General features: G+C 43.7%; 1 protein-coding gene across 4 annotated transcripts in view; it reads right to left on the minus strand.

The window, feature by feature from the left end:
- Positions 1-1,768: 1,768 nt before the first annotated feature.
- Positions 1,769-13,567, minus strand: part of cables1 (Cdk5 and Abl enzyme substrate 1) — a 225,190-nt gene continuing 213,391 nt past the window's right edge. For all 4 annotated transcript variants that reach the window (XM_072468108.1, XM_072468107.1, XM_072468106.1 and 1 more), the window contains 2 exons: positions 4,771-4,978; positions 1,769-3,170 (listed from right to left, as the gene is read on the minus strand). In XM_072468108.1, coding sequence (XP_072324209.1) covers positions 3,030-3,170; positions 4,771-4,978 — 349 coding nt within the window. In that variant the 3' untranslated portion in view covers positions 1,769-3,029. The remainder of the gene's footprint in view (positions 3,171-4,770; positions 4,979-13,567) is intronic.

Genomic DNA, 13,567 nt, shown 5'->3' on the forward strand with positions numbered 1-13,567 from the left:
AATTTTGGTTCCTGTCATTTCGATAGTTTTATTTTCCAATTGTGTCCTCAGCTCATAATTTTGACTTTCATTTTGGCTCTAAATTATGTTTCTCATAGATTGATAGTCTCCAATTTTCTTTTAATTTACCTGATGTCAGCAACATTTCACACCTATATATTTGCCCCCCTAGTCATTCTTTTCGATCTGCTGATTTTACTTCAATGAAGGTGTGAATCATTGCTTTTGGCTGTATGCTAAAATCCACTTGGTTATGACTTGAAATATTTACATTTATCACCGAACTCAAGTGAAACCCTCATCCATGCTTTTCCAGATGCTTACTAAGATGGTTAATTTCAATGAAGGTGTGAACCATTGTTTTTAGCTTCATACAAAAATCCTGTGTATTTGCTAGGCCTACTTGACTAAGGCTATCTGCATTTTGCAATCCTGCTCTTTGCAGCTGCTGTTATCCCTTTGTGGGATCTTTCCCTGTATCCTCTCATGTTCCTCTCAGACCAGATATTGCCAGACTTCCAAGTTTCAAATGACACATCTTTCCACATTATCAATTACACGGTACAGCACCGCCTTGGCCTTGTTTAACCTGCCCGCCATTTTGCCAACTCGGCTCCGATGTCCTGATAAATCCGGACGTTATTTGCCTCCCAGTCGCAGCTACGCTTCTCCCTGGCCCACCGTAGAATTTTCGCATTCTCCACAAATTTATGGAGTCTCACGATCACCGTTTGCGGCAGCTCCCCAGCTCTAGGCTTTTGCCTCAGAGACCTCTGCGCTCGGTCTACTTCAGGTGCCTTATCTAGCACCCCTTCTGCCACCAGCATCCTTGAGACATACCTCGTTGGCACTCACACCTTCCACTCCTTCAGGCAGGCCCACTATTCGCAGGTTCTGTCTTCTCGAGGTATTCTCCTGCTCCTCAACCTTTGACAAAGGTCCCCTAGGAGCCCCACCTCCGCCTACAGAGCCACCACACGTGGTCCGAGATCACTCCTTCAATCTCCCGAACCTTTGACCCCTGCACCTCCAAACACCTCTCCATCTGCTCCAAAGTACTCTTCAGGGGTGCCACAGCTTCTGCAATGGCCTTTGCATGATCCTTATGCATTTCTTTCCTCTGTTTATGGAATTCCTCCTTAATAAGTCATCAGTTCCTGTATCTGGGGCCTTACAGCTTGCCCCTCCCCGACCTGCATGCCGGAAGAGACTGTCTGTGAAGCACAAGACTGTTTCAACTTTCCAGCCAAACCTCTCACTGTTTTCTGCCAGGTCCGGTAATCAGAAGACCTACCATTCCAGGGGTAAACTAGTCCTCTAACATTCACCTACGCCTTTTCATCAAAATTCCACCAGGAACTGGGTAAAAAGAGCCCATTTCTGTGCCCCAACCACCTGCCCTATCGCTGTAACCTAACCTGCACATCCCTGGACACTGAGGGGCAATTTAGCTTGGCCAATCCACCTAACCTACACATCTTTGGAGTCTTCTCCAGTGAAGATAGGCACAAAATACTTGTTCAACTTCTCTGTCATTTCCTGGTTTTCCATTATCAATTCCCCAAGAATTGTCCATAATAAAACCTTCTGTCTCCAAACGTGAGACACTGCCAATACCCCTCATAGGTGCTGAGGCAGGAAGAAGAGCACGCAAGACAGCTACTAGTAGGTTGCATAAGGGTGATCCTTAAAATACCACTCTGGCAAGACAGACAGCTTTTATTGTTTTTTACGTTGTAGTAGAATTTTTAAAATACCATCATTTCAGTTTTCGTGCAACTTTTTAATCAGTATTTTTATTTTATACAAAACAGTGTTGGTGATGTGTTATATAGACCAGATTTACAAGTAAGTGTTTGAAACAACTTATTTTACTCAATAAATCAGTTTCCAAAGCATCAGTATAAGGTGTACAGTATATGATCTTTAACATGAAAAAAACATATGAACTGGACTTCACTTTTGAAAAGAGTTTGTCGAAAATTAGAAATCTGAATTACCACTGGGGAAATTGGGTTAATTGTGTTTGTACATTCAGCATTTCTGGTTAGTAGGTCGGTAACTTTGTTAAACCAGTTTGTATTTTTCAGAACAATATATTGCCTTTGCTCTAAAACACCAGCAGAAAACACAGAATGCAGTAAGAGATACTGGCCTAAGTTTGTGCTCGTTTGTTCTGATAAATATGGCTTGTTTTCATCAGCTAACAGTGCAAAAGCTCATCATTCAGACATCTCGCCAGTCAAGCATCATCAAAAGATAATTGAACATTGGAAAAGTAATGCCAGATAAGGAAGAGAAAAAAATCCAGCAATTGGATTTACATTAGTTTTACATCAATAGTTCAACAAAAAGTTTTTTAAAAAAAGACTAAAACCTCAACACAGCACTACAAACGTGCTCAGTATTAACTCTAACATAGAGCATGTTTATGAAACTAAAGAGTGCAGTTTTACTCATCGCCATCATTCAGTAGTGCTCCACAACAGGGACACTTGTAAAATATAATACAGACAAGGTAAAGAAACAGCTTCAGACACAAATGTATAAAGTTAACAAATCTTTTTTCACTCTAATCTGTTTGGTAATACTGGAAAAAGTTATGTGTTTTGAAGTAAATTCCTTAAGAAACAATCGTATGATAATTCAGTATATAATGTAGAACAAAGCGAAACTGTTCCTCAAAATTCTTCATATTAAAACTCAACTTAACCGTTGTTCAATATTGATAGTCAATGTCAAATAAATAGACATCGTGTTCAGAAATCTAGACTGAGAAAAACATCAACGCTACATCTTCGGGCCACAAAAGTGCATTTCCATCAGCGGATATATAAAAATAGATGTGTTTGTTTTATGCAGTGGCTTATCAGTACACGCGCATGTTACAGAAAGCTATTCCAATCCTAAAAGTTCTTCGTAATCAGTTTACTTCCAGCAGCACTTGGAGATCCATTGGGGGAGGCGGTGGAGGAGGACGCATACTTATCACGAAAACCTGGGCCTCTTCAGCTAATATACAGCCTGGGCTAAGAGTGCTGGGTAAGTCTTCTGTAGTGTGGCAGCACCTCATTTTCGGAGAGGTGAAGAGCAAATTCCAAGGCCACTAACACTGGAAATTCAAACGCTATCATTTCACGCCTGTTAAGTCTGAATTTCTCTTCCAGTTTCTGCAGAGACAGAAGAGGACGACAAATGTTACATACCATTGCTGTTGTACAGTCAGTATCACATGTTATTTTTCTGAAAACGAGAATAAGATTTCATAGATATTGGCAGCCAACATGTTATGTGATCATGAAGGTCATCTCATTTGGGCTGGGGCTTTCCCTCCCGCTATGGTTTAGTATATAGCATATAGTGCATGTATCTATTGAAGTACCAGAGGCCCCATTCATCCCATGCATAAACCTTGCTCAGATATGCACTGCCTAATTGTTTGAAACAATTGAATCGAATGTTCCATTCTTGACCTCATTATTTATATGGTACCCTCCACCACTGCTTGCCTGATATTAAAACCTAGAGGAGCTGTTACTCCCTTCTGCTAAATGCAAAGTAATTCTCTCATCCTCTCTTTCTGACAACTATATATCACCTGACCCACAACTTTTAATAGATTGTGGTATGGGGAGCACACGGCCCACTCTACAGGTGTGGTATAGCAGAAATGGAAAAGCATTTTTTAAAGCAAAACAATGTTTATTCTATGAACTCAAGTTAACCTTTTTAAAACATACAGTTAACATCTTAGCAACCATCAATTCAAATACAACCCCCAAAGAATACAACACTAAGTAATCCTTAATAACTTCCCAAACAACATCCAGAAGACAAAAGAAACACCTTTTAACAGAAGCACATTATGTTTACATTTACTACTGAGAACACTTATAATTCTGAATTCACCAAATGATCAAGAGATAGTCTTTTCATGGCAGAGAGATCAACAGTACACCTGCTCTGTCTGGCTTCAGCTCCAACACTGAAAACGAAACTAAAACACACCCTGCAGCCAACAGCCTAAAAGGTAAGTAAAAAGCTGACAGACAGCCCAGCTCCACCCACTCTCTGACATCACTGCAGTAATATGAGCAGCCAAACATTTCTTAAAGCGACATTCTCATGACACTGACCTCGGACTCCATGAACCTGTTTAGTTGGCATCACAGTATAGAAATGGACCACCCACTCCCAAGCTCAGCTTCCTCAGCTACACCTGCCAGTGAGACTGCTTTCTTCCATCTCTGCATCATTTGCTTCAGTCATGAACCTCTTCCCATTGCTGTTAAAACCTTCATCATAGCATAATACAGGGCAGAAGGGGGCCATTCAGCCCATCTTTACACATTCTTCCTACCAAGGTGCATCACTTCCCACTTCTTTGCATTAAATGATCTGCCACGTGCCTCCCCATTTGAATGGGTATGCTGTTGTTAGGATACCGAAGCAGCCCCCAACTGTTGTTAAGATACCGGACGAGAACCCCAAGGATACTTCGCCCTAGAAGTGATGACTCTGACCAATAGGCATCTTTTAAGGTCAAACAAACTAAACACAGAATTAACCACATTAACATCCAAGAAATGGCTTTACGATTATCAGTTAAACAGTTCTTAAAAGTAGGAAAAACTTGAACTTTTTATCTACACCTGCTACGAATTCCAATTAAGCAACCCAATACAGTCCAAATGCTACTTATAAATAAAGTTAGCAAAAGAGGTCAAATAAATGCAGAGAAAGCCCTTCTGTCTGTTCTGATGTACTCACATCTATCAGATGCTTGACTTCATGTTTCCGTAGGTCACTGCCTACTTTGGCTGCTAGTAAAACACAAGCGCCTGCACAAAGTTTTCGGTTTTGCTTATTCAGTTTGCCTTTGAGGGCCAGCTTCTCAAAGTAGACAAAGGACATGGCGACAGTGGGTTCTTCCAAGCCACATTCCTCCTGAGCCAACTTCCTCATCTCGCGTTTCAAACTGTGGAAAGCAAAAGCAGCATCAGTAACCCTCGACTGAAAGCCGTGCGAGCGCATTCAGCACGACTATTTATGAATTAGGGGGTTCACTTTTCTGGGGAACCCCATGTTTGGTTGATCAGGTTGGATATTACTGAAGCATTTAAAACACCAGCATTCAAAATTCTCATTGTGTCTATCTATCTATCATTGGGCTGCACTTGCAACTTATTTCGAACTTCAAATCTATATTAGATTTCTTAAACGCTCATATCTAAAGTAGGAAATTTAAATGGCGTTTTTCATAATAAATTTAAATTTCCCAAGGGAAACATTAGCAAAGCCACAAGGTCTGCAATTTGTTAAACCCTCAAGTAAATAAGGGTCGCTAAATTCTTGTATCTGAACGCACCATGTAGAGTGTGTAAACTGATAATTCCAATAAAGAAATTGTTTAAAAAAAACACTGCTGTGGTAAATGCAAGTTCCTCCAGAACTTAATTCATAGAATCATAGATTTGCATAGTGAATAGTAGCTTTGGGAACCTGCCTTTAAGTTTATATCACACTCAATTAACAAAACTGATATTAGAAAACAGTAAACAGGAATTAAAGAGAAACCAAAAACCACAGGGTACTGCTAAAACCTGCATCTTTGATCAACCTTTTCATCACCTACCCCAATACTGTATTCTGTGGTTTGGTGTCAACTTCAGGTGATAATGCTTATATGAAGTACTTTGGGGATTTAAAAAAAAATTACATTAAAGGTGCATTTTAAATGTAAGTTTTAATAACCGATTCAATTCTGGAAAACAGCATGATGGCATGGTGGTTAACACTGCTGCCTCACAGCAACAGGGACCGGGGTTCGCATCCGACCTCGGGTGACTGTGTGGAGTTTGCATGTTCTCCCCGCGTCTGCTTAGTTTTACTCCGGGTGCTCCAATTTCCTCCCACAGTCCAACGAGGTGCAGGCTAGGTGGATTGGCCAGGCTAAATTGCCCCGAGGTGTCCAAAGGTTGGATGGGTCATAGGAATAAGGTGGGGGATTGGGCCTAGGTAGGGTGGTCTTCGGCAGGGTAGGTGCAGACTTGATGGGCCGAATAGCCTACTTCTGCACTGTAGGGATGCTATTCTGTGGCTCTGTAAGTAAAACTAAAAATTAACAACATGGGCTGTGATTTTCTGGGTCCCCCCCTCCCCCGGCGGGAATCATCGCGGGCGGGGTGGAAAAATCTGGCAGACCAGCTGAAGGTCTGTTGACTTCGGGAGGGAATTTCCAGTTGTGCACCAGACAAGGCCTGAAAATCCCAGCCTATATAGTACAGCCTTGCACCTGCGTTGCTATGGCTGAATGCAACCCTTGTTGTTCCCCTCCATCCTCTTCCTTCAGAGCTCCCACTCTCATGAATCCTCACGTGTCCTTCTGACAGCTGAGCGCGGCAATGAAATGATGTGTGAAGAAGCAAGGCAATTTCCAATAAGAATGCATGATGTTCCCTTCTCCATCACCCCAGCACAATACCAGTCTGACATGAGGTTGGGATGTGTATTGGACAATGGGATGGTGTTATTTGCCATCAGCACATCAGATTTTACTTTTAGTAATTTGCTTTGTTCTGTAAAATAATGCAAAGCATCACACCGACCTAGGAAAGTAAAAGCTGGGGATATAAATTCAAATGTTTGACAAGAAAATATTACAAAGAACCTTTTCAAATACAGTGATGAATGCTTGGGATAACATGTTGGCCAGGGTCGCAAGACAAAAGTGTTCGCAATGTATAAACTGATGCTAAGATGAAAGACAGAGGTGATTGATGGTGGTCCAAATCACTTGTTCATTTCCTTGATTTATGTTTGTAACAACCCCAAACCGTTGAGTACTTTACTTTATATTTAACCACCTGGATCATGTGGCAGAGTCTGGGACAGCTGAAGACGTTGGTAATCAGATAGGCTGCTTTTAACACCACCTGGTAAATGAGCTATTGGACATGTAAACAAGCCAAAGTCATGGTGTCTAATTGGTGCAGCACTTATCTATTTGATTTTGTAACATTTCCAGTGGAAAAGGGAACTCAAAAGGGCAGTGTGCTGAAACTTAAATAGCAGCAAATGCCATCTAAAGGCAAGTTTATGCAGCAGCTATACATAATCATTCAGCAGCATGAATTTCAGATGTACAATGGACAACTGCACTGGGGCATCATTTACAAAGAGTGTGGCACAACAACCTCACTTATGCCATGAGTTAAATTCCAACCCCTCAGAGATGAGAAGACAATGGCTCCCCACAGTTCACACTAGCACTGAAAAGAGCCCCAAAATGCTTCTTTTTCACGACTGATATCTTTCTGGTGTCAATCTGGCAAATCTTTGTTGTATCTTATTGATTGCATCTATATTCATCTTTTTTAATTATTGCGCGGGATGTGGGTGCCACTGACTAGGCCAGCATTTCCGTTGTCCATTCCTATTTGCCCTCGAGAAGGTAGTGATGAGCTACCTTCTGGAACTGTTGTAAAACATGTGGTGTAGGTACACCCACAATTCTGTTAGGGATAGAGTTCCAGAATTTTGACCCAGCAGCAGTGAAGGAATGGTGATATGTTTCAGGATGGCTTGGAGGGGAACATCCAGGTGGTAGTGGCCGCGATCTTCTGGCCTCATTGCGCCAGAAAAGAATCTCACAGTGGGGCAGCATGGCCGGTGAAAGATGGGAGGCCCCTCTCCCGGGATCCACCCGGCGCGCAACGCCTCGCGAGATTCAACACAATCTCACGAGACGTTGCAAGGAGAATCACCTTTTGGAAATCTGCATATTAGAGCGAGGCAGTAAGCCTTACTCTAATATGCAGATTTTCAAGGTACCGGAGGCTTTGGGATTCAATCCCTTCGCTTCGGAGACCTCGGGCGAGCTCTGTTCAGCCCTGCCCCCCCCACAAACGGGGACCAGACAGAACAACACTTGTAGGGGTCTCCAATGGGATCGGAGGCCCCAAGCTGCATGCCCTTTGAGAAGGATGGTGCCCTCGTACTTCTGGTGCCACCTAGGTACACTGACAGTGCCACTGCCTGAGTGCCAAGCTGGCATTTGTTGTATGCGCGTGATTGGACTGGGCTGCCCACCATGGGTATTAGAGGGTGCGGGGGTTGGCAGGGGTCCATTCCATGTAGCGCTCGGGCTGGGGGGAAGGTCGGTGATTTTATTTGTGGGCTTGGATATCATGACGCCATTTAAAAGTGACGTTCCGCTACAATGGGCATTCCTGGTAAGCGGAGCTCCCCTTTTTAAAAAACGGAACTATGTGCGGCCTTGGCCTAACGTTCCCCATTCAGGCCCCTTGTTCAATACGAATTGAATAGCCACGTCATACTCGGCATTGCGGGTGTCGGGAAACACACGGCCAAACGCGCTCGCTCGGGGACTTTATTCCCTTTTGGGAAGATCGCGCCGAGTGTTTCCATGCATCTTGTCCATTGTGATGTTGGAAGGTGTCAAAGGAACCAGGGCAATTTGCTGCAGTGCATCATGTAGATGGTACACTGTTGCCACTATACATCTGTGGTGGAGAGAGTGAATGTTTAAAGTGGTCTCAGTCAGGTGAACCGTTATGTTCTGGATGGTGTTGAGTTTCTTGTGTATTGCTGGAGCTTCACTAATCCAGGCAAGTGGAAAATATTCCATCACGTATGCCTTGTCGATGATGGAGCGGCTTTGGGGAGTCAGGAGTTGAGTTATTCACTTCCAATATTCCAGCTTCTGACCTGCTCTTGTAGCCACACGACTTATGACTAGTAGAGAGGTTCCTGCGGATTGCATACAACACTGACCGAGAGCTGAGCCCCCTCCGTGTCCAATCAAGCGGAAATATTTATTTTGTTTTTACCACTTGAAGTTGATGATAGTTTATCAATATTTGAACGTTAAGCATTTTGTAAATGTATGAAATATTCAGCATGTATTAAATGTATTCAATCTTATTCAAGGGTCAAAGTTAGTGAACATGCCCAATTTCAATCTTGCGGCCCACTGAGATGAATGAGGGCCACTCATGCTGCCCATTCACGAGCCTAAGTTGTCCACCACTGAACTATACCGATACAATTAGTAAGCATGATAGTTAAGAAAATAATAAGCCTGCTTATCCACCCAGTAGCATGAAAAGCTGTATCCTGTGCTAGTGATGAGTATAACAGCAACCAGGGCTTAAATGTTCGTAGTAAATGCTGAAGTGGGGACTTCTGGTGGCGCAATGTAAGGGGAAGACATGCACAAGGTGGCTCCCACGAGAGAATTGATCTTTTTGCCCCTTTTTTTGGTGTCATGGGTCATTTATTCCTTGGAAACTCATGAAAATTAATGAGTGGAGTTCTCACTCTGCTAAAAAGCTCAGAGGAAACAAAGCCAAGAAAGTTTGGGGCAGAAACCCATCAACGGATTCAGAAGCTTCTCAGAGCTCAGCGGGAGGTAAGATGCCGGAGCTTCTTCCTCTCCGTCCACTCCACTTTTGGCCTATGCTCTCGTTAGTATTTTGGCGAAGGAGTGCGAGAAACAATGACAAAACCATTTGTGTGGTTCTGGAAAATCTAGTAAGACCATCGAAGTCCATGGAGACACGATTAAGAGCATGGAGGCGGCATTATCGGATCATAGTATTGGATTGTCGCTCTGCTGATCTGACTTCGGGGATTACCAATAAATCATTAAGAGCCAAACGGATTGACCTGGACAACAGGTCCAGGAGGCAGAACATCCGGATTGTGGGGAAACCAGAGGGGATCGAGGGACATCGCCTCATGCAATATTTCTCAGACATGTTCCTCAAAATGATTGGTCAGGGCGGATTTGGATCCCTACCTTAATTAGACCGGGCCTATCGCTCACTTCGAAGCCTCGTTCTGAAGATCCACCGTGTGTGGTGATTATAAGATTCCACAGTTTTAAAGAAAAAGAGAGGGTTCTTCAAAGGGTAAGGGGGCGCTGGTATCTCAAATGGGAAGGCCACTCCATCAGGCTGTATCAGGCCACGAGTGCAGAGTTAGTGAAAAAGAGCCACATGTAATGGAGTGAAGGACGCCCTGTACAAGAAGGGAGTCAGGTTTGGGATGGCCTGTCCAGCTAGTCTTAGTCACGTTTGAAGAAAAATCCTTTTTTGACATGCTGGGAGTGCGGACTCTTTTGTTAAAAGCACAAGTTGTTCGCTGTGTAATTTGGTTTACAGCTCTATTGACGGGCATTTTGTATTGTTTATATTTCTTGTTTTTGGGTTGGGTTGTATTCTTAATGCCTTTGATTTGATTTGAGGTTCCTTAATACTTTGGGTTATTGTTACATTAATATATACTTTCCTTTTCTCTTCTCAATGTCGTTTAGCGTGATATTTAGTCACTAGTGGGGCATTGCTAGTTAATGGGGTTTTAAAAAGTTTATTCTTCTCCAGTTGTGGGGGGGTCTCCATGCTAACTAGGGGCTGGTTTAGCACAGCGGGCTAAACAGCTGGCTTGTAATGCAGAATAATGCCAGCAGCGCGGGTTCAATTCCCGTACAGGCCATCCCGAACAGGCGCCGAAATATGGCGCCTAGGGGCTTTTCACAGTAACTTCATTGAAGCCTACTTGTGACAATAAGCGATTATTATTATTATTAGGCAGTTAGATAACGGGAGTGGTTTTGGAAGATTCACTGCAGCTCATTATAATCGCTTTTAGAAAATGAGCTTAGAGTTTTTGTTTGGTGTGGTTTTGTTATGTGTAGGTTTTAGTTTTAGGATATGTCTTTGTTTGCTACGGTTTTGTTTGTTTCAGTGTGGTTAAATTCAATGGTGATGCCGTTTTTTGGGATGGGGAGGGTGGGGTTAGTTTGCTGACGGTTTCTGCTGCTTTTCCTTTGTCCAGTCTTCTGACTTGGCTTGGTGGCTATCTTGGGAGGATCTTTCTGCTTTATCTTTTCAGTGTCTCTTGGTTGATTTTTCTTGGTGGGAATGGTTTCCGAGAGTCAGGGGTGGGTGGGGGACATCCAATACGTTTGGTAACATGGCATGTTAGAGGTTTGAATGGTCCAGCAAAACAGTCGAGAGCATTTGCCCATCTTAAGAGTTTAAACTCCGATGTTGTTTTCTTGCGTTTCAGGGATCAGATTAGGTTGCGCAAGGGGTGGGTTGGGCAGGTTTTCTATTCCGGTTTCGATGGCAGGGTCAGGGGTACAGCAATTTTAATTAATGAAAGAGTCCAGTTTTCTTCCTCGTCAGATTATAGCCGACACCAATGGTCGATATGTTAATGTTTGTGGCTCCCTGTCAAACACCCCGGTACACGTTTATACCCCAACTGGGATGATACGAATTTTATTAACTTCTTGTTAACCTCCCTTCCCAACCTTCACTCACATCAGATTATTTTAGGTGGTGACCTGAACTGTGTTTTGGACCCTAGACTGGACCGTTCCAAACCTAAATTCTTTTGTTCCATCGGGAATGGCCAGGGCTTTGTCTTCTTTCATGATTCTGATGGGGAAGGAGTGGATCCTTGCCCATTTTGCACCTACATGATAGGGATTACTCTCCCCCCCTCCCCCCCCCCCCCCCCCCCCCCACACACACACACACACACGTCCACCATGCGTATTCCCGCATTGATTTTTTTCATTTTGGATAGGGTTCTCCTCCCTTTAGTGGTGGTGGCTGAGTACTTAGCAATTGTTATTTCGGACCACACCCCACACTTTATTGATTTGTTGCTATATTTTGGCCCTACCCCATGTCCACCCTGGAGATTACTGTTGGCAGATTTAAAAAATTGTGAGCGTTTGTCCACCTCCATAGGTGAATACATAAAGGCAAATGGGTCCGACTCAATCTCACTTTCCACCCTGTGTGAGGCAGTCCTTAGAGAGGTAATTATCTCTTATAGAGGATGTATAATAATAATCGCTTGTCACAAGTAGGCTTCAATGAAGTTACTGTGAAAAGCCCCTGGTCGCCACATTCCGGCGCCTGTTCGGGGAGGCCGGTACAGGAATTGAACCCACGCTGCTGGCCTTGTTCTGCATTACAAGCCAGCTGTTTAGCCCATTATGCTAAACCAGCCCCTGTATGTTGAAGACAACAAAGTTGGAGCACACTGGCTGGTGGATTCCATTCTAGAGGTGGATCACCAGTGCACGCTGATCCTACTGCAGAGCTATTGACAAATAGGAAAAAAATTACAGACCCACTTCGAGCAACTGTCTACTAGCAGGGCGGCACATAAGCTACATGCTCCAGAGGCACTTTTTAATGAGTACGGGGAGAAGGCCAGTTGTCTCCTGGCTCAGCAACTCAAACGTCTAACGGCCTCCCGTGAGATACCTCAGATACTTAATCTGGGGACAACCTGATCATCTCCTCTCTCCAGGTCAATGTGGCTTTTACATCCTTTTACCGCATTCTTTATAGATCAGAGCCCACTGCAGATAAATTGGCCATGTCTGACTTTCTGGGCAGTCTCCACATCCCAAACGTCGAGGTGGACAAGAGCAGCGAGTTGAATTCCCTATTATGCTCAGACAAATTTGAAAATGTATCAGGTTCATGCAATCTGGCAAGGCCCCTGGTCCGGATGGCTTCCCGATTGAATTTTACAAGAGGTTCTCAGAGCAGCTTGTACCTTTATTACTGGGTATGTTTAATGATTCACTATCATGGGGGTCACTGCCTCCAACCGTCACTCAAGCCTCTATCTCCTTGCTCCTTAAGAGGGACAAGGACCTGACAAGAGTGCGGTTCATACAGTCCTGTCTCACTTTTGACTGCAGAATGTACTTTTAAGCTGCGTGCTAAGGTTCTGGCCCCCCGGTTGGAGCCTTGCCTCTCTGGTATAATTTTGGAGGATCAAACAGGCTTCATGAAGGGCCGACAATTGTTGGCTAATATACGCCACCTGCTAAATGCCATCCTTTCCCCTTCCCCAGTAACCCAACCTGAAGTGACAGTCTCTCTGGATGCGGAAAAGGCATTTGACAGAGTGGAATGGGGGTATTTGTTTGAGTTTCTCGGAAGATTTGGATTTGGTCATAAATTTGCTGCCTGGATTCACCTGTTGTATAATGCCCCTATGGCCAGTGTTCATACAATGCTTTGTACTCTGGTTATTTTCCCTTGAATAGGGGCACTAGACAGGGCTGCCCATTTTCTCCACTCTTGTTTGCCCTGGTGATAGAGCCACTCTCCATAGCATTGAGGTGTTCTAGTCAAATGCGAGGTATTAGTTGAGACGAGATGGAGCATTGGGTGTCCCTGTATGCGGGTGACCAACGTCTATATATTACAGACTCAACTCCCTCCATCAACAGCATAATGAAGTTGCTTAACACTTTCGGCTGCTTCTCTGGGTATTAATTGAACTTCGGCAAGAGTGAATGTTTCCCGGTTAACCCCCGAGAGGAGACACCAATTGGGTACATTACCTTTCCTCCCTCGCTAATACATTTCATTATCTGGGGGTCCAGGAGGGCCTCAATTCATAAATTATATTACACAAGCCTGATTAATAGAGTTAAATGGATTTAAAGAGGTGGAACAACCCCTTCTATCTTTGCTGAGTAGGATTCAAACAATTAAAATGA

The sequence above is a fragment of the Scyliorhinus torazame genome, chromosome 11, assembly GCF_047496885.1.
Source record: "Scyliorhinus torazame isolate Kashiwa2021f chromosome 11, sScyTor2.1, whole genome shotgun sequence".
Lineage (NCBI taxonomy): Eukaryota > Metazoa > Chordata > Chondrichthyes > Carcharhiniformes > Scyliorhinidae > Scyliorhinus > Scyliorhinus torazame.